This window comes from Strigops habroptila, chromosome 10 (genome assembly GCF_004027225.2).
Source record: "Strigops habroptila isolate Jane chromosome 10, bStrHab1.2.pri, whole genome shotgun sequence".
Taxonomy (NCBI): Eukaryota; Metazoa; Chordata; class Aves; order Psittaciformes; family Psittacidae; genus Strigops; species Strigops habroptila.
The window spans coordinates 27,166,363-27,188,514 of NC_046359.1; the positions used below are offsets into that span (position 1 = coordinate 27,166,363).

General features: G+C 46.8%; 1 protein-coding gene across 4 annotated transcripts in view; it reads right to left on the reverse strand.

Moving 5' to 3' along the window:
* The window catches only part of LOC115613795, a 57,439-nt gene that overhangs the window by 23,652 nt on the left and 11,635 nt on the right, over window positions 1-22,152 (reverse strand). For all 4 annotated transcript variants that reach the window (XM_030499760.1, XM_030499758.2, XM_030499759.1 and 1 more), the window contains exons 2-3: window positions 16,497-16,572; window positions 14,868-15,358 (exon numbers count right to left, since the gene is read on the reverse strand). In XM_030499760.1, the coding sequence (XP_030355620.1) occupies window positions 14,868-15,358; window positions 16,497-16,572 (567 nt within the window). The remainder of the gene's footprint in view (window positions 1-14,867; window positions 15,359-16,496; window positions 16,573-22,152) is intronic.

The window sequence follows — 22,152 nt, forward strand, 5'->3', positions numbered from 1 at the left end:
CTGAACCACGGGTGAGTCTTACCTGGCAGAACAGCAAGTCTATCCCACAAGTGATTGCTCTCTAAATAAGCACAAGTCAGTTGCAATGCCCACTATAAGAGAGTGTGAGCCCAAACCTGGTTGGCAAGGTCTGCCACCTGGCAGAACATCTGAATTCCCACCACTCCCAGGGACCACAGAGCAGATAAGGTTATTATAAATTACAGGCTGCTTTTTGAAGTTCTCACTGAATATCACACTACTACCATAGCTAATGCAAACACAGCTACCAGCTTACACAGTTAGGGTCTAAGCAAACAGACTGTCTGTAGGTGACTCTGGTTTTCTACAGCTCCTCTGTCACCTTTGTGGCAGATGGTCTCCAGATATGCTCTGGATCCGTACAGAAGCCCTGTCCGCCTAAGCACTGATAAGAGGCCAGATTTGCCCTGACACTTTTACCACTAGCCCTTTGATTTGAATTTGGGGATGGAGGAAGTGAACACTCTGCATGGAGCATCTCTGGCTCAGTAGCCGCTTCCCCTGCTGGTCTGTCTGGCAGGGTCTGAGTCTGCTGATCAGCAGGGTACATCAGATGGTTCATCTATTCACTCCTCGCCAACCCCAAATCCCTCACTGGTTTTCTTTGAGGCCTGTAAAGAATGCAAAGCTCCACTTGCGTAGCAAACAGACATGACCAAAACCTCCAGCACCTGTGGAGTAACACAAATATAAAGAAGGGGCAGGATTCATTAACTCCCTATCACTCAGCTGCGCTTGCCAAAGTTATCAAAGTTCAAATGCCAAGTTTGCCCCTCCTGCTCACTAGAGCCTGGGAATGGAGGAGGGAGGGCTGTGAAGGGACAGAAGGGTCTAGTTTCACAGCTGGCAGGCATGGTAGCGGCTTTTGAGAAAAAGCTTACAAGGCTTTTAATTCAGGGTTGCCAACGTGACTGTTTCCTCCCTTCATTCCTGGCCTTGGCACCAAAGCTGTCCACAGGGAACACCCAGTCTGGTCTAACGTATCATCTGATGTCTCTATAGTGTATCTCACTTGTGTGGTCCCAGCTTGTGACTGTTAACTGAAGCCTTGGCTTGGACATGATTCCAAAGCCCTCCCTCCCCATGGACTTTTGCCATAGGCAGAGCCAGGGCAGAAGGCACACTACAGCCTGTGGCTTTATCCTGTTCCCCTTGGCAGCACATGGGAGATGCTGTTTAAACACTGCCCCTGAGTGCAAGAAGGGGTTAAGACATTAGTGCAAGCCAGGCAATAAACAGTTTCTCCCAAGCAGGAAGACAGAGAGGGCTCTGAAAGTCACACAGCTGTATTGCCCTGGGAAAGAAGGATTAAAATCAGTGAAAGGTACAGACTCTTGTCAGCTGTGACATTACAGGGACACAGAGAGAAAGAGAATCCACAGATGGCTGCCCCAAACCCAAAGGACACAGGCACTACCAGGATGTGTGCCAGATTACCTTTGTACCATCAGCTAACTGGAAAAACTACAAGACACTCCAAAGGCTCTGTGCAAGCCACAGGTTCTGGTGCATACCAGCCAGAAAGTGAACAGCTTAGGCATCTGGGACACCAGATTTCCAGAAAAGACTCCATGCTCGCACATGTTCAGCCTGGCAGAGGAAAGAACAGCTGTACACAGGGAAGGCAGAAGAAAGAGGTCAAAATTCTTTCAAGTCTAGATTTTTAAGCCAATTTCTTCATGTTTCTGAGCCAACCTGAATGTTTTAAATGTTGATATCATGTATTTATGTTTTAAAATATAAACTCTTGGCCTGGAATGCCTGTATGTGAGCCCAAAAGCCTGCCCTGAAGAGTACAGTTAGCAAAGGGACTTTTCAGGAGGTATAAACCCCATACTGTATCTATCTAATCCATCACAGAAATTGTACCAGTGGGTACACAGAAATGGAGACCAGTGGGTTTGTCTGGGGAGAACCTGGAATATGCACCTTTTCAGCAGATTCTTAGCTAGAGGGTTGGTCTTAGTGGAGCTTCTCAAAAATAGGGCAACACGGGGTATACTCATTGGACTGAAGAAGGGAAGGACTTCTCAGTGGCATGGAAGGCAGGCATGGCCCGTCCTTCACAATAGAAACCTCAGAAGGTGACTGAATCACCTCCCACCCTCTGTCCAGCTGACTGCAAAAGACACTACCCCATGTGAACCCCTGCCTTGCATTCAGCTGATGCTGCTGGGAGCACTCACAAAGGCAGCTTTCAGCAGAAAACACACAAGGTCACATCTTCGTATGAGAACTTGGATCTGTGGACAGTGGGGAAACTCTGAAAACAGTGAAAAGCAGGCTGACTGCATAAAGAGCTCTGGGAAGCCAAAACAAGCCCATCAAACAAACAAGCAAACACCCAGAGCCATGGGGCTTGCTCGGGCTCCACAAAGTCTGAACGCAGGGCACAGAATCCCACTCCTCCTCCCAAGACACACACATGTACGTGTCATGTCTGCACAGCTCCACAGCGTATTGCAGCATCTCTCCTTTCATATGACTCTGTGAGATCTCATTTGTTTCCATGGGCACATGAAAATAATTTTACATAAACAAGTACTGTATTAGAAATTACAGGCCAGAAGATGATTAACAAACCTGAGAGACCATTTGTTTGTCTTCAAATAGATATACATGAAGTGGATTTGCAGGTTGAAGCTCAGAGCTTGTGATGGGGTTTGACCACCAACTCTGAAAGGGCTGACCTAGGCCTGTACCCATGTGAGCAGCTTGCAAGGATTTCAGAGGAGACAGTATCCCCCACCTGGTGCTCTGTCCTTCCTCCTCTTCAGCAGGTATATGGTTCCCTTCAGCACTGGAGATCAGCACTCATGGAACCCAATACCCTGTTGCACCCTCTTTGTTCATATCCTCATGGCTGCACGTGGCTCAGGATGGCCCAGAAGCTGCTCCAGGGACACCTCCCCAGTGCAAAAAGCAAAACAAACAATTCAAACTGTGCTTTTCCCTGGACGCTTCAACGCGCTGAGCTTCAGCATCTCCCCTTGTCCACAGGTGCCAGCACAGGATACGCATTACTCCTGCCAACTTTTTGGACCTCCTCTATGTGAGAGCAGTGATGAACCAGCTCAGAACCAGAAGCAGACCACCTCTTGCTCTGCTGTGCAGAGCAAAGCAACCCTTAGAGCTGTGCCCGAAGCACTAGTTGGAGAACTGCTGACCTCATGTATTGTTTTCAGTTGTCTGCATCAAGATCCACTTTCCAAATCGTTGGAAATAAGCCTTCAACTCAATAGCCTGCGAGATCCACCTCAGAACCTGTATAACATGCGCTCATAACACGTGCATCAATTTTAACACACAAATCAATTTGTTGTTTCCTTTTTTCAGTTCAGGATTTTGGCTCATCTGATGCTTACAAAACAGTCATGCCCTAGGACCAAGAGGGTCCACATTCACCCACCACACTGGAGAAGGGCAAAAGCTCAGATCATCTCATTAAAAGAAGAAAGAGTCCAAAGACAGACCTGAATGTCTCAAGGCCCAGGTCATTAAGATCCTCTATGCAGAGAAAGGTTGACAATAAAAGCAAACATTTACACCACGTTTATATGAATAGTTTTGAGGTAGTTTGCATGATTTGGGTGGTAGCATCTGGAAAGTAAATGAACCAGTGACTCAGCTCAGCATAGTTTTATACAGTGGACTAAGCAACAACAGGCAAGTCTCACATTTGCAGCAGTAGTTACTGCTGCTTTCTACTTCAAACCCTACCAGTAGCCACATCATGAGATAGCAATCTGATTTGTTTCAGCTTCTTGTGGTTTACCACTGCACTAATCTTCAGGGTCTTCCCATAGGTTGTTTAGCATAACTGCCCATAGTGAGAGCCTGCAAAATGCAGACAGGAAGAATTAGCACAAAAATGCCTTTCACACTCATTCAAATCCGACTGCTACATTAGCTGTATGAAGAAAGAAAAGATATAAGAATACTAAAAAGATGTCCTACTAGAAGTCCCTCTGCTCAAAACACATCTTCAAATCACACTTTCCAAGAGCACCACTTCCAGTGCTCATAATTACCCTCATACCTCTAACAATACTTAGAGCTGGCCATGTTACTCAGAGGATGACATGAAATTCTATTAAGTTGAAGACGAGTTAAGGGCTTGATTTGATGACACACCAAATTCAGAACTACAATGAAAATACATGTATCATGAACTCACTGTGCTATTCCAACCAGAGCTCTGAACAAAGTGCCACATCTTAGGTTGAGACTTAATTTAAGGTATGCTCAAGGCACAGACTTACCATGTAGCCAGGTACAGCACACTCTTGTGTGAGGTTTGTCTGTCTTGCCTGCAGATACAGGAAGCAATGGCAGTAACAGACCTCCCTCAGCAAACCCAGGGCATTCCCTTTGGTGGTTTCCCCCGCTGCAAACCACATCACCTGTAACGTAACAGGTAACGGGTTTAACAGCAGTGAGAAAACCAGACACGTGACTGGCTCCGTTTTGAAGATATTCCTACCTATCCCAGGAACTGCACAGATCCACTGGCTTTGCAGCTTGGAAAATGACGTGTTAAACTGTACTTGGTTTCTTAATCATGTATTATGCCCACATACCATCATGCCAGAGCCTAGAGGAGTGTCTGATCAGCCTCTGAAGTGATATGCAAGATAGGGAGTTCCTGAAGTCTCCATAGGTAGGCAAAAATGCTGTCAAAAAAGAACATGCTTACAATAAGATTGCAAAGTGACTTGCAAAGTGATTCAGGGTTTTATCCTTTGTGGAACTGCTCAATCTACCTTTTCCATAATCAAAGGCATGAAGGTGAAATTATAGCTTACAAGGATATGCCAGGATTTTAAATCACAAGCACATTTTTGGATTTAAAAATATAGTTTGCCTAGCACAGACATGACCACAGACTTCATTTACATTAAGTTCCTAACACTCTAGAGGATCCTCAGTTTTGTAAATTCATTCCTATGGAAATTGCTTTCCATGAGCAAGCAAAGTCCAACAGGAGATTGAAAGGATTATTTTCAATGAGGAAAACCAGCAAACTTAATAGGGCTTCTCTTAAATATCTTAATTTGTGCTTTTTCTAATGTACCTGTGGCCTCTAGGACACCTCTGCTTTTGAAGCCCTGAATTTGGAAAAGAGTGTAATTATGTTTGTGTCTGGGAGAAGAAGGGTTCACCTCTGACATACCGGTCATCTCCCCAAAGCCAACTGAAGCTCAGCAAGAAGTGTGTGTCTGGGAACAGAGCTCTGGAGAAGGGCAGGGAGTTTTAGAAGAGAATGTGCTCTGGTTTAACTCAGTCTCCATCTATATGAGAAGTAGATGCCTCTATTGAGTGCCTGCTCCTGCGAGATGAGCTGTGGACCAATGCCCAAAACTCCCATTGACATCAACGGGCTGAAAGAAAGCGCAAGCAGAGCCCAGCAGTGCGGTTCTCATGTGAGCCAACAATGGAGAGGCTATTCAGAGGAAAGGCAGAAAATCAGAGCTAAACCCCAGCCCATGCCAAGGACAGCTGTGCTGCTGACAGCCAGGCTGGCTATTCTACTATGCCAAAGCTTGTCCAAAAAGAGTACTTCCTAGAGTGTTTACTCTAGTTGCAGGCTTAGCCTTAAAAGCTCAGCCAGCTTCTGCCTCTTGAACAGCAATGGCTGCTCTATTTCCAAGTGCCAGCCCTGCTCTGGGACAAGCTGCTTGCTTTCAGTGTGCTGTGGCAGACCCGGAGCACAAACGCCTGCCGTTAATAGTTAATGTGCACCATCACAGGACCGCCCTGTTTCTCTTGATGCCAAACCCACACCACCACCTCCCTCCTTCCTCACTCACAGGCAGTGCCACAGGGGAGACCTCAGGGTGCAAAGCACACCTCTCAAACACCAGTGCCAAGCCCTGCTGGATGAGGACCATGTCCTGCTTCAGAGATATGGGGCTAAGCAGTCCCAGTGGAAAACGAAGGGAAAAACAAGCTCATACTTTCCGTTCCTTGCTACCATTGTAGTGCTTTGAACAAGCCTCTTACCATCTGTTTTTTAAGCAGCAGCAGCCCCTGTTGTCTTATGGGTGCTGACTTTTAAGAGACTGGTCAATTGTGTAAGTGCTCAAGATGGGAATTCGATGCTTAGTGGTGGTGGTAAGGCAGAAAAAGCCTAACCTATCTGTTCTGCTCATTTCAGTTTCTTAATCTATGTAACAGTGAGAAAAGCAAGCAGAAAACTGCCACCACCATCAGGCACTCTCTGGACTATATGAGGAGTAACAGGCTTGGTTCTAAATACCCATTTACCCTCTCCGGTCTCCTCAAGCTCACCTCACTAACACTCTGAAGAGGTAAGGCTTTCTCCTTTTCAGAGGTTGTTACCATAAGCATAAGATGTAACTTATCACGCCTGAAGAGAGATCCATTCATCTGCAAACCAAATACAACATGGGCAGTGACAGCATATGGTGAAGCCGCCTGCAAACTCCTTTTCTCCCCAGGCAAGGATGAGATATTTGTATCACAATGAGCCACATGCTGCAGGAGGAGTGGGAAAGGAGAGGTATCTAGCCAGCTCAACAGCCACATGGGGACCCAACCCAGGCAGCATTTCTAGTCCAGACACACCAAGGCTGGCTGGTGAGGACAATCCAACTCTGTTCCAGAAAAAAGCATTATAGAGAAGGTCCTGGCCTTCACTTCCAAACAACATCTACTGACTGGTCTTGCTGGAAAGTACAAACAGGTTACAGCAAAACTTCTTAATCTGCCAGGCCCTCGAGGCTACTTGGGCTGAATTCAGAGAGTGAGGAAGAGAACGTGCCAGCATTATCCTTCTGCACTGTACTGTGTTAAAACAAGAAACAAAACATCCTTTGGAAAACCTTCTTCAAGCGGCACCTGCAACAGCCACCACACAAGACAAAGAACAGGAATATGCTGCAGGATGGCCACCCTTGGGTATCCAACCCAGCACCCACACTGCGACAGCCATTCACCCCACGGGCAGTTAGGATCTCTAGGGTTTGTTGAGTGATGTTTTGTGTGGCCTGCCACCAGCCAACCATGAACCACTCACTGCAGCAGATGTGGGAGACCAGGCTTTTCCTTCTGCTCATTCAGTAGAAATTATTCTCTGTGGTTCTTTGAGAGAAAAAGTATAGAGCTCGAGACCCCAGCCTTGTCCATTCATATGCAGAGATGCTGGCAGCCACTTTTGGGTGGGAACACAATCCCTTTCCACCCCAAATTTACTCCCTCCAGGCCTACCTACCCCTCAGTCACACCAGGAGTTCAAGCCTCACACAGTATCACCACCATCACTCAAAACTTCTCCCTAAATCACATCTCGAGGACACATGCCAGTGGTGCCCATATGCCCATTTGATCTCCTCTCTCTGGTCTGCAGCCAAAGAATTGGCTTTAGCCTAATACCTTCTTACCCAGCTTTAGAGAGCTTAGAGAAAAAAGGACAGCAGGGTTGGGAAGGTAGCCAGCAAGCCTGCCAATCTAAATGATAAGCCATTGGCTTTAACCTTAGGCTCATAATTTACTGCCACTGGTGCCAGGTGCTATTATTGTCCCTTAGGGAATCTTAATACAATGAAATTACTCTCTCTAGCTCTGTCTCTACTCATTCTTAACCTCCTCTTCCCCTTCCTATCCCACAGCTCTTTCTTGCCTTCAACACATACTCTTCCAAACTTCAGCCACATCCAACTTCCTTCCTTAATCTTCCTTTTCCTCAACCAAGCTCTCTGGTGCACTCCAAATCACCCTGACCAACCTAATCCCCACTCTTTCACGATTCAAAGCAGCACCTCAAGGAACCAGCTTTCAGAGGTTTTAGCAGATGTTAAGGCTGTTGGCTTACACTTGAAGACAGCCCAAATGTTCCTTAGGTCCCATGGTAGCTATATTCACCAACATGCAAGCTCCTAGGGAAAGAAGGCAAAGTTACACGGCCAGATACTCAGAGACAGATAAATATTTCCAGAAAGCAGCATATATAGTAGCTCACTTGTCCATCTCCCCCTTGAGCTGCTGCCCCTTTGCATGCCTTACAAAACCAGGTGAAAAATGCACTCAGGCAAAACAGGGAAGGAAGGGATTAAGGGAGAAGAGCTAAAGTGTTTGGCCCCAGGAATGGACAAGCCACCATGCTGTGCTAGGGCTGACACAATGGCAGAAGAGGTCCAAGGAGAGATGCATGATCAGAATGAAGGTCTGCTCATAGCACACCTGAAAGGTGAACACAGTATCAATAGATGTCATGGGGTGAGGCCACACCTGGAGTGCCAGGTCCAGTTCTGGGCTCCCCAGTACAGGAGAGATGTGGAGCTACTGGAGAAAGTCCAACAGAGGGCCACAAAGATGACTTAGGGACTGAAGCATCCCTCCTATGAGGAGAAGCTGAAAGAGCTTGGATTGTTCAGCCCAGAGAAGGCTCAGGGGGAATCTTATATTGTATACCAATGTCTGAAGGGAGGATGGAGCCTGCGCTTTTCAGTGGTGCCTAGAAGCAGGACTAGGGGCAATGGGCACAAACTGAAACACAGGAAGAGGTTCTCTCTGAATGTCAGGAAACACAATTACTGTGAGGGCAACTAAGCACTGGTACAAGTTGCCCACGAAGTTACGGAGTCTCCATGCTTGGAAATACTCAAAAACTGTCTGGATGCAGTCCTAGGCCACCGGCTGTAGGTGACCCTCCTTGAGCAGAGGGGTAGGACAGGACAACCTCCAAAGGTCCCTCAACCACTCTGTGAGAATGCTCTAACTTCTGTCGTACTGACTGATGCCGAGATTTTAGGAAAAGGACTAGATTATCCTACCTGCCTTGCCCTTGGCATTCACAACCTGGCACCATGGCAGCAGGTGAACCTTACTGCCAGTGAGGTGAAAACAGTCAGCTCGCTTGCCTCCTTCAGGAAAGAAGAGAAAATCATTACCCTTTCTAGGAAGCAGCTAGGCCAAGTTCTACATGGGTTACTGCTCTCATGCTCTGATTCACCCAGCCCAACAGCATGCAGGCACTTCCACAACAGCATGTTTTTGCATGGATTAGATAACCATCCAGGGAACACTTTGGGAACACGGAGAAAGCGACAGAGGCATCTGCTGCCTGGCAGAGTCATAATCACCCCCTTGGGGCAGGGTGGGGTTCCTCATGCCTTCCCTTGTTATTGAGTCTCTCTACCTTCCAGACAGCACCCTTCCTTCCCACTCCCCCCTCTCCACCACTGTCAAACTACAAGTGCCTTAATCAGCAAACCAGACATCAGCTGGGTGGCACTGAGCCAGAGTCCTTGTAACAAACATGAAACCAGAAGAGAACATCTCAGCTCCTCCAAAGGTGCAGAAAACTAGACACCTCTACTGTGCCCCATTGCCCACTCACACGGTACATGTCTAGAGCCCCAGAGCTACATCCTTGCAGGCAAGTAGACTGGACCATCAGTCATTTTCAGCTCCAAAACTTTCTCATGCTCAGATTGCCTTGCAGCAGCCAGGCACAGCCTTTGTTTTGCTGGCTGCTTCAGTGCCAAATGCTGGCAGGGGTAAGATCAACAGGGGCTCCTGTGCTGCAGGAACAGCTGGTGTAGAATATTTCTGGGGGTGACAAGTAAAAGCAGAATTGCAGGAGGTTACCAGAAGCAGGATTTCTCATTCTGTAATGGAGCAATCAGCTTCTGCAACAGCTTCCTTATTGCATTGCTTCAACAAGCACTCTGCTGCACCCAGGGACAAAGAGCTGCTATGGCCCAGTTTCTCACACCTGGGAAGGACAAGTTCTGGCACAGGGCTGCCTGGGAAATGGTGTAAGTCATTACACTGAGCACGACCCCCTCAAGTCCACCTAGTCACCCTGGAGAGCAAGGCCCAGGACAGAGACAGTGCTGAAACGACCAGCAGCACCAGCAGGAGGGTTTCCAGCTCCCCATCAGCACAGAGGCAGGCTCAGATGGGCAAACAGATGATAACAATTTTCAGGAGCTGACAAGGCCTGGATTCAAATGGGAGGCCAAGAGGTGAAAAGGACTCATGAGCTCACACATTCTCTATCTGGAAGCTATTTGTCAAGTCTAGGAGAGACAGACAAGAGCAAAGCCCAGCTGTGGTAAGGATATGGAAATCTCACCCTGGAGCCATTAGCAGCCCAAAGGCCAGACCCCAGTGAACCAAAGGTCATACACTGGTCCTTGGTCATGTTTGTTGAGTGCTGCCCTGCAGCCTCTGCACAACCAGTACTGGCCCCAAGAAAGCTTCCAGTGCCAATCACCCTGCCAGGCCCAGTCCAACCAAAGCACCAGTATTCAAACATTCAGCAGAAGGACTCGGGCTTGGCATTACACAGCTAAGCCCAGATCAGAGCTCACACTGTATCCTGGACACTTTCAGCATCAAGCCAAGATGAAGTTCCACTTACCTGTTGTGCACTGAAACTATCCACCCACCAAAGGGGTGCAGCGCCTGCAGCGAGAAGTCCAAACGTTAGCACAGGATGCCTTTTTCTCTTCCGTGCTGGCTTTTTTCATCCTAGCATCTCAAAGCACTTTAAATAATGCATTAAGCCTCCATAAGACAACAGTATTGATATTATCTAATCATACATGCAGGCAAATCATAGCAAAAAGGTTTCACAACTTGCTCAGAACTACCTAGTAACTTTTTGGTGTAACTGGAAATATACCCACGTAGCCAAAGTCTCTGCCTTGTACTTTAAAATAATGCTTTCCTTACTAGCCACCTACCCACACATAAATGAGGACAATTTGGATGGCTCATTGTGCCAACCCAAAGCTGCTCTCTTCCAAGAGAGATCTCTTATGATCTCTCTCCCTGAAATGCTACACTCTGATTTCTCAAGCTGCTGAAATATTTCAAAGGAGCTCCAGGCAATTCCACTAAACAGCACAGGAGGATGGACCCTTTACTTCCTCTCTATTTACACAACATGCCAAGACCAGTTAGCCTCATCCCCTGGAATAAGCTCAGCAACTCCACAGAGTCTTTATGACACCCTAGACTTCCTTACACCTCAGCTGACCCTTGCGTCCCTCCTCACCTTCACCTCAAGCCATCGAAGGATGTCCCTGCTCTCCTTGACCTCATGCTCTCAGCATTGCCCAAAAAGCCAAAGGTCTGCTGAAGGTGACAGGGTGGAAGCAACCACAGGCTTTCTAGGCCATGCACTGCCTTCATTCAACAGCAAGTGGCTGGCAGCAGGGCCTGCACGTAATGACGTTGCTGTCCAAGGACCATGATCAAGGGATGGCTGGAGAGGGCATTCACTGCAGCAGCACGGGTGTCTGCACAAGCCAGGGTATTTCTGCCCAATTAGGGGAAAGAAAGAAGTCTTCTGAGCTAATTTTCTAGTCCTTTGGAGGAATGAAGAAAAGCACGCATTGAATTGCCCTCGCTCAGCCTCAATAGGGAAGATGCTGGGTGACCAGCTCCCCAGCCAGCCAAGGTGGGAAATATCCCTGCCGACTGTCCAAGCTCACAGCTGGGGCACAGAAGGACAGCATCACACTGCCCTGTGAAGCCGGAAAGGCATGGCCTGGTGCCTCACCAGGAAAGGACTTTTTAAGCCTGCTCCTGTGCAGCCTTCCCTGCTGAGGGAGGCCATGAAGGCAGAAGCACAGCAATTCCCTAACACCTTAAAAGTGCTCAGATTGCCCCCGACCCACTTGGTCTCTCCCACACTTCCCAGAATCAGAGAATGGTTTGGGTTGTAATGGACCTTAAAGATCATCCCATTCCAACCCCCTGCCATGGACAGAGACACCTTCCACTATATCAGGTTGCTCCAAGCCCTGTCCAACCTGGCCTTGAACACTGTCAGGGATGGGGCAGCCACAGCTTCTCTGAGCACCCTGCGCCAGTGTCTCAACACCCTTATACTGAAGATTTTTTCCCTAATATCTAATCTAAATCTACTCTCTGTTAGTTTAAAGCCATTCCCCCTTTTCCTATAAGGTGTCCCTGGAGCCTTCTCTTCCCCAGGCTGAACAAGCCCAGCTCTCTCAGCTGGTCTTCACAGGAGGTGCTCCAGCCCTCTGAACATCTTCGTGGCCCTTCTCTGGACACAATCCAACAGCTCCATGTCCCTCTTGTGTTGTTGCCCCCAGAGCTGGGTGCAGGACTGCAGGTGGGGTCTCATGAGAGCAGAGTAGAGGGGGAGAATCACCTCCCTCAACCTGCTGGTCATGCTCTTTTTGATGCAGCCCCGCACATGGTTGGTTTCTGGGCTGCAAGCGCACACTGCTGGCTCATGTTGAGCTTTTGATCAATGAACATCCCCAAGACGTTCCACAGAGCTGCTCTCTGGACTCATTTTCCATCACCATCCAACATAAACAGGATTTGATGCAAAGGCAAAGCACTCAACATCTCTTCTTCAACCCTTGAGTAACCCATACCCCATCATGCACTCAAAAGTGCTGTCCTGTCTCAGAACACATTTGCTTCTGGTACAAATTAAGCCTGCCCGATACTCTTTGTCATCTGTCAGCTCCACAAAGCTGCAGGAATGGAAAGTAAGACTCAGAGGCAAGAGTGAAAAACCACATCTGCTGCTCAAAAAAGTTTCCATCTCATCCAGCTTTTCAGGTGTATTCTCATGGGCAAGCACATGATAGCAAGGATAAGAATAGCAAAGAATAGCTTGATGTTCAGAGCCCAGATGAAACCTTACAGTATCCAGTTTAATATTATCATTCCTCATTTACATTGCTTACCTGACTGAAAAACACATGAAGCCAAGTGCTGCCCAGGTGGTTAATATGAGTTATTTTTGTTGGAGAATGAAAACAGATCGAGAAACACCTTGGTCCTGTTTTACAGGTGGGGAATGGAGGTACAGAATAAGACTTGCACAAGGATTTGTGGCAGAACTCAAAACAAAACCCAGATTTCAGATCATTCTCATAAGAAATAAGCTTGCTGAGTTTAGCTAAGCTGATGGGAATCCAAATGTCAGGAGATGGAATCTACAGCACTACTGCTAATTCTATTGTCAGTTTTGTAGGAGAAACAAGTACAGGTAGCAAGTAAGAAGTCATCGTAAAGCTTCAAGATGTTACTGGTTGGCAATTACCACTTAGAACTATAAAAATAACACAAATGACCAAACACTGTTCCAATATTCAGGCTACATCTTGCTTTGCACATGTCATGTCCCTCCTATCCCTCACCAAAGTACACTTAAATTAAAGCCACTAGCTGAACATCCTTTCTTTCTAACAGAGATTGCACAACCTACAAGTGTAAAAGTGTTATTTTAAAAAACACACAACTCCAGATTTCAACATCTTTTGCAAAACTCTTTGCCACAATTGATCGAGAGGTGTGGAGCACAGACAGACCAGGAAGCAAGTTGTTCTCACAAGGTTGACCAGAGAAACCACAACAGTTTGTAGAACTTACTTAATTATACCCTAACCTTCACCACCACACTCCCAAACACTGCTAAGAACTTAAGGCAGAGTAGGTGGATGCTATGCCTGGGATCCAGATGGGAGCAAGCACCTGGGCTAAAGGAACACGTCTACATTTACTCACATGCACTCCAAAAAACAGGCAGCTGGGCACAGGCTCACCAGCTTTCCTCTCCTCTCATTAGGATGTGAGGCTAATTAAAGTCTGTCAGTATCAGTAGAAGATTTGGGTGATGTGAAATGCAAGACTGGGCCTTTTGAATGTTCTGTGAGCAGAAACTTGGCTAGAAGGGCAAAGAGGGAGTGATGAAAACCGTACTGAAACCACAAGTCTCTGCATTATGTATTCATGGGATGTATGCTGCCAGCAGGACTGAGAACAAGCAGCAGTGTAATAGGGAAATGGAGGGGTCTCACTTTTCTGCATCTTGGAAAATAAATATATAGTTCTTTCTTTCAATGGGTTCATCTTGTAGGCTTAAAGGGGGTGGTGTTAGTGAGGTTAAAACTTGTACAACCAACCAACCAGAGGTTGTAAAACTCTTCCCTAGCAAGAGGTAATTCAGAATTGAAATTAACTGTCTTTAACTTACTGCAGTTTACCAGGGTCAGCAGATGTCTGCAGATACTCTTTCAAAGAGTTGTTCTGCACCAGTGCAAGAAAAACAAGTAATGAAGAGGGAGCTGAAACACTAACTCTGCAGCAGTGCCTCCTGGAAGAGAGGCACCAGATGGGCACTATGCAGGGCAGCCCAGCCCATCAGTCCCAGGCTCGCTCCACTTCCCGGCCACTGCAGAGATGAGGCAACCTCCTAGGATTTACACACCTTAACGCCAGGCCTCTACACAAGCCCTGCAAAATCAAGAGTCACTGCATCTAGAGCAAACCTTTGTGAAGTGTCAAAAAGGTGAAAAGTACTGCATTACATTTCTGTGAAACTCCCAGGAGCTACAGAAAGACCTGGCCCCAAGGAGATCAACGAGTGTGAAAATGCCTATCATCATCAAGTCTACAATCACTTTCATCACAAAGGTGTTTCCTTATACACCCCTAAGCAATTAATTTACTTTGGAGTATGGGTCAGATCATGGCAGCAGAGTAACCTGACACAAGTGAACTCCAACGATTTTGTTCTTGTGTCGTGTGATGAACCTGACAGTATTAGGAAGGGTGCTGCCTTCCTGATGGGGGTAGCAAGAGAAAAGCCCAACTGCAGTAAAAGCCACTCAAGTAGCAGCAGCTACCAGACAGGTATCTACACTTAGGCCTAGCTTATCCTAGACAGACAGCAGAAGTAGGCTTAAAGGGGATATTCACAAGAAGATGTATTCACAAGAGGCAACCCTATGAATTTACTGAACCCTGCCCCAATAACCCTTTTATGTCTTTCCTTACACCACCTCCTCTCAAGTGATGCTGCCTTCCTCATGTAAAGTTCTTACCTGTTGCATTTTTTCCAGGTCAAGGCTGGGCCTGCTGACCTTATCCCCATACCCTTGTCGATGTCTCTTACAGGGCATGACTTGCTCAAGGCCCGCCCCGACGCTTGTGAAGATTAAAGGTCTGGAGGCTGTGCTCCGCACCAGCGGCTGGAGTCTCTTGGGAGGGGAGGCACTGAAGAGCACGGGGCTGGGGCTGGCGTGCAGGCCATCGGCGGGCTCCGCCACGGGCCGGAAGGACATGGCGCACAGGGTCTTCACTTCGTCGTCGCTGGAGGAGGTGTTGTTGCTGTCGCTGCAGCAGGCAAGCCTGCTCACCTGCGACCACTTGCGCTTCTCAGCCGCGAACTCCCGGTGGATGCGCTCAAGCTCCTCTTCTGAGCTGTGGCGGTCAAGGCTGGCGTGGAGGAGAGCACGAACCTTGCAGCATTGGTTCTCCTGGTTCTGGAGCTGGTTGGTGGTCAGAGGGGTCAAGGTACAATTCCGTCTTCTCTCTGGTGGGAGGAGGAGAGAAAGTCGTGGCAGAGCAGATCTGTGTCCCATGCCCTGGGCCTGTCTTCCCCTGATCTGTGTTTTTTACCTCCTCCCAAGTAAACTTCTGAGCTGTTTTCCCACCTTTTCTTCCCCAGAAGAAACACCCACCCTGGCTGAATGCTCCCCTTTGGAAGTTTCCAGAGCTTTGCTTAGACCAGACTGCTAGACATCCCCTCGAACTGTCACTTGGAAGTCTAGCTGCAGAGCAAGAATATGGGCCTGCTGCCCACCTCCTCCCCGAATGTGGAGAAGTCATGATCTTACAATGGTGGTGTTAGGCACTTGCTTCTAACTAAAACATGAAGTTCTAGTGACCAGTTCTCAGGGCAGAGGAGGCAAGCAGCACATCTGTGGCTCAAATAATAGAAATCTGGTTTCTGGAGGTAAAAGTCCTTTTTCTGTTACAAGGCTTGTCATACAAGAGAGCCTGCCTTCAGCCATGAGCTGGGCACACTTTACCTGTTCTGCTGAGCTCTTTCTATGTTAAGCACATGGGGCAGGGATTTGAATTTTGCTAGGACATGTCCTGTGGGTCAGGAATTTAACTTCTGCCTTTGCATAAGAATCAACCTGAATTTGGCTAAACTACGATAAAACACAGGGCATACACAAACGGCAGCGACTTAGCATAGCTCAACAGATGCTCTAAGCTGCTTCATACCAGTTCAAAACCAGCAGCACAGCACCTGTCTATCCTCTGTCAATAGGGCTGCCCAATTCCAACAGTACTGGAGGAAGGGAGCAAGCTAAATAGAAAATGAGCCCAGGAGAATGAGGGAAGTGAAGGTCAGAACTCAAAATGGGAAGGAAAAGGAAACCTAAAACAAAGATGATGCAGGTGCACAAGAATGGAAGATAAATTTTTAGTCCCAGCTCTGCTGCTGGCTCAGTTGTAAACCTTTTCTGCCCCATCTCTGCAGCACTGATGCCTTAACACATCTACCTCTGGTAAGACAAGTGTGACTGCAGTTTCTGATAACACCAGCTTCTACCTGTGAGGTCTCAAAGACTACAGGGTGACTGATTCAATGTATTTGGTTGTGGTACATTTGGGACAGAAAAGGAGGCACTTCCAAGAACACAAGCACATCCCTTTACCTCTGTCAATCTGAGCAAGTTCCTGGTTCTCTCCCTCAGAGTCGTCGCTGTCCTCATCACTTTGGGGGTAGGAGATCTAGAGGGCAAAGAGAAATAAAAGGCTTCATCATGAGCACTGAATATTGCCCTGCTGCTGCCCAGGCCACTTCTCCCACCCTCCCACTCTCATATCCTGCAGGCATCACCCCACCTAAACCACACACAGCCAGCCATACCACCTCCCTGTTTATATATCCTCATCTCCAGCCTCAAATTCCCATCACATCCTCTTATTTGCAGCAACAGAAAACACAGCCCACCACTACTTCCACCTTACTGCACCGCCAGCTCTTTCCCAAGCACAACGAACATACCCTGCCCTTAGCTTGCCAGGCATGCAGCTTGTAACCATCATGTCCTACCACATCCACATCACGTGGACAACTGAATCTCCAAAACCCACCGCCAAAATAAAGACACATCCTGTCAACAGCACTATCATCTTGCAAGGCACCCACAAATGGAAGTGGTATGTTAACTTCAGCCATCCTATGTATGTGCCCACACTTCCCCCTAACAGCGCTCACGATGCTGTCCCTGCCAGCACAGCATCTTGCAGTCCCACTGAACACCCTTAAATGCTCTAAAAGTAATGATAACTCACATATTCTATCAGGAATTTTCAGGGACATTTGCTCTGGGTCAGCCAATGGCCTTCACCAAAGCACTTACTGTATACCAAAATACCCAATTAAAACATGTTCTAATACTGAACAAACTTGGTAGTTGCCTCTTGAGAAGGGTTGGGATATCTGAAACCAAGCTTTTGTAGGTCAGATAGATCCCATTGCTGCAGTTTCCTGTGTAGAGGAAACTCTACCTTAGTATGTGTCTCTGGCAGCGGCCAAAAGCAAGTAAGTCAAAGGAAAAGGCAATACTTCAAAAGAAACCTTTATAGAGAAAGTTCTGGAATAACACGATCACTACAAGAGCAGCTTTATCATTCCTTACGCCTTTTTATTCAGGATAACAAGCATTCCCATCATTCTTAGCTGACTCTCACAAGCTACTTGCCCACAACAGAATCCAGTAGCAACAGGTTTCAAAAGGTTACATGCTGTGTTTCCTTTTTAAAAAGGTCTGATGTGCTGTGCTTGACTTTTAGAGAAGATGAGGAGCATGCAGCCATCACACTGATAAGGACTCATTTTGCCTCCACCACTGTTCTATGCTTGGAGTGTTTCAGCCTCTCAGAGACCCAAAAGAGCAGCTACTCTTAGCTAGGTGCCTACAAAAGATACATACAGCTGATGCAGCGAAACAGGAATAGTGGAGAAATTCTGACTGACACAGGTAATAAGTCTACACACCTATTTTGGGGCCATCTTCCATGACTGTGTTTGGGGATTTTGTTCCCCCAAAAGCCTTTTGCCACCTTTTTTCTCCTCCTTTTTTAAAGCTCCCTTTTGCCCTTCTGTATTTACATTGCCTCTTAAGAACTCTTAAGAACTCAGAAAATATTCTCCTTCCTTACTAGTCTTTAAACTGCTTTCCCAGCTGTCAAATGATGAATGGTGAAAGTGGCACAGCTTTACCCTCATTGCTGATAGTCCTGAAGTAAACGCAGGGGGTTGTTTTTCTCACTGCAACCACAATTTTCTTGTATGCATTCACACACACGTGTCATTTAAGAAAGGCAGCTGGCACTGAGGAACACTGCCAAATTCACAGACTTCTGCTTGTCCCCAGAACAGGTATAATACCTTGTTTGTGCCACGGCAGTTCACAGAGGGGACAGCTGACACTGAGGTGCCATTGTGCTAGCTGCTGTACAGACAGCCAGCGGGGTCCTGTCTCCCTTACAAAAGCTAAGGCTCCAGTTCTAACTCGAGAGGTACTGACCTCGGCCTGTGGCTCATTCCCACATAAAACCCTTTCATTTGGATGTGGCAGGGTTTTCAGTGAAGTTTAACAGCTCTGCCTGGGAAAGCTATCAGCCAGTTTTTGTACCATGTAAATGTCAATACATGGCATGGCCCTGCTCCAAAAAGAGAGGCAATGACATCTAGCACATGCAGGTCAGAGAGCTACTGCACAACATCGCTGGCTTGAGATGCTTAAGATAGGGGTTGGATTTGGGTCAATGATTGACATTTTGAAGGTCTTTGTGCCTACTGGTCCTGGGCTTCCAAAACATTTACTCCTCCCTGTAGAAATGCAATTTTGCTGGCCCTAGTCTTATAGGGATAACTCTCCTCTGCTAAGTCCTCACCAGTCCCACAGGCAGCCTAATACTAATCCCATGTGAGTCACCTTGATCACTTCTCTAGAGGCTTTGTTCAGAGCACCTGCGAGAGAAATCTCTTTCAAACAGGAAGATACAGGGTCTGTGGATTTGGTCCCATAGTATATCCCAAAGAAATGTAAGTGGTAAGACAATATGAAAGGCTTCATGGAGAAGAGGGGATCCTACAGTCTTGCATCCTGACACTAGTCATGGAAATATAAGCATCTGCTCTTTAACCAACTACGGTTTTTACAGGCAACATTTCAGAATGAAGGCGATTAGAGGCACCTATGGAGCCACTCTGCCTGACACCCACCTCATGGAAGAACATACCAGTAGCCCATTTCTCTACACCCAAGTCAGACTCGGGTTTTCCCATTATTCCCTCTGGTGTCATTATACCCTTGTTCTAGACAGCACCTTGAAAACTTAGAATATTTTCATGATATACATCACAGGCTAACCATAAAAAAGCATTAAAATCCAGCAATTGTGCATTTTGTGCATGAATGAAGTAAAAAGATGCTAAGTCTCAGAAGTCACATTGCCTCTTATGTCCCATGACCTGCACTGGCTTTCAGATGGCCTCTCCTCTCTGATTTTGCGTGCATTACATGCAGATACCCTCCTGCCTCGTCTGCACATCTTCTAATCAGAGATACGATCATTTTCCTCTCATTTGTCATATAACAAGGTCTTCTATTTTAGTACTTCTACATTCTCTATTAGTAAATCCTTCCACAAATTATATGCTGGCTGTGGGAACTGAAGTCTCCCAAGCTCCCGTGCACAAGACCCTGGTTCCCACGTTCCCTGTCAGAGAAGCATCGCTCGTGGCAGACGAACCACGAATCTTGCAGAGTTGAAATTTTACACATGAAACTCCTTGCCATAATACACCACACAAGATTAATGGAAGATAAAAAAAAAAGGATTGTCTCTCTGTACAGATAACAATAATTTCTAGAAACGATAAAGATCTAAGGAATCAAAGACTAACACTCCGACTATTGGAAATAAATGCTCTCTCGCTTGACTCTTCTGAGGCTTTATCAGTTACACCTTCCTCTCTTCAAAAGCATCCCATTAAACACAGCAGTATTGTGTTCAGGCCTCCAGCCTCCCTTGCACAGTCCCTGTCTTATATTAGCCACAGATTTACATTCATCCAAGGAAGCACAGCCTTGTTTTTCTCACAAACTCAGAACTGTGGCACTGCTACAGCAGAAAACTTGATGTCCATGTCAAAGATCCCACTAGATCATGGCTTCGCTCACAGCATACATATCACAGAACTGTTTAGATTAGAAGACATCTCTTGTTACCATCTTGTCCAAGCTGAGTCAACCAGAACAGGTTGCCCAGGACTGTACCCAGTACACTCTGTACCTTAACACACAAAACTGAAGAGAAGAAAATCTCCAATTCACAGAGATACGTGAATGTTTACAAGCCATGGCAAAAAACAAGCTAGAAAAAGGACAGGTGCCCATCCATCCTCCAGTCTTTCTTCAGGAAATGCATCAGATCTGAAGGTCAAAGACAGCAGCCTCCTGCTGACGAGGTGTTCTCAGTCTTACACGTGGGTCCTTCAGCTCCAGCACCAGACATGCCTTCTGCCAGGCTAAGGACTGCCGTGCCAAATGGAAACATGGACATGCTTCCCCACAGATTTGATTTTGCATTGATCTCCAGTAAGGAAAGATGGGTTTGTGTAGAATAGCCAGATGGCATTTAAGGGGAACAGAGTGTAAAGCTTGTAACTTTGATGGAGATTTAACATGAAAGAAATTAGCAGATACAAGAAAAAGCTAGAGACAGAGAAACATCTCTCTCTTTCTCATCACACCTCTGTTTATCAACTAAGTAATGACAACTAGCTGCAGCCAGAAGTGTCCCTAAAGGGTCCCATCACCCTTGAAGTCTTAAGTCCCAAAATGCACCAGACAATAACTCCCCCCCCACCACACTAAAGTGGAGTTCCTCTTGGCTTTGCTTACAGAAAAGAAATTAACCTGCTGTTATAGGATCAAAAGTAACTACCTTAAGAATCATCTGGGAGCTTACAAAATAGAAGGGAATCTCACTTATATGGCAGAACAAACCACAGACTTCACTTAATGTCCGTATTGTCCTAAAACCAAAAACACCAACAATGTGGTTTGGTGCAGCAGAGGGTGTTTGTCTGAGGAGCGGATAAGACAAAGATACAACTGAGCACAGGCAATCCCTCATTCCCAGCTTGAATCAAGAATGCACGCAGGCTGGAGGGCATGTTCCCAATCTCCCTCTGGAAGGGAGGGAGTTTACCTCCAGCAAGGTGGCTTTCCCAGCAGAGGTGAATACTGCCTGTGCTGCCACATACAAGGCTGTTTGTGCCACAGGCTCATTCACTTGCAGTCTCTGCAACTAAGTAAAGCCCCTTCCAAGAGTCCTGCAAAGAGACTTTGCGGAACTGGTCTCACTCACTGGTTCCTGGCACAAAAGGAGAAAGGGATGATGAGCTCACCAATGACTACTGGTATCTCTGCTATGAGGAACCAATCTCCGTTTCTTCAGATTGGAGAAATGAAACCAGTGCTCACTTACATTGTCCCTGCCACACAATTCCTACAGAACAGCTGCTAGAGACGTGGGCATCCTAAAGCACAGGGCTCTGCTCCTGGCTCTTCTCCATCTCAATTGCTTGGCTTCAGTAAAAACATTTTAACTACACTTCCCCAGTGTTATTTTTCCAGGTCAACAATCACTGCAGTTGCTATGGGACACTGCCTCATCTTGAAGGAGGGAGGTGCCAGCCTCCCAATTATAAGAAGCTCTCAATTAAACAAGTGGGAAGCAGGAGAGATGAGACACCGAAAGGCAGTTTTGAGCCATGGAACAACATGAGGATGAAGGAAGGAAGGAGTCAAACAGACCTTCAAATTAACATCTAATTCCTCTCACAAGTTCTCCTTTAAATTTTATTTTAGAGATCTTACAGGGATGATTTATGGTAGTAAAACAAGCTCTCTCAATGCCTGCTCTCTCCTCAAGAAGAGTTAGGGATTAAGTTCAGTCTTCAAATATCCATAATATGGATGATATGACTACCCAGATATGGCTACCCAGACTAAATGTGGGGTTTACAGCTGGCATCCTTCAGCAGCTAAACTTCCAGCCAGAACAGTCCTAGTTTGGAAACGCTTTCTGAAGTCTTTCTTTCCATTGTTACTACTACTATTTTCCTTTTTAATTTTCATAGCAGCTCTGCTTTCAAACACCTTTCCCCATTTCCTTGCAAATGGCTACAATTCAAACCCAGGGTTCACAGCCTGTCCTGCTCGACAGAGCAGCTGTCTGGCCGAGTCCTGAAAGCAGGAATGGGCCAGTGGGACACAGCACCCCAAG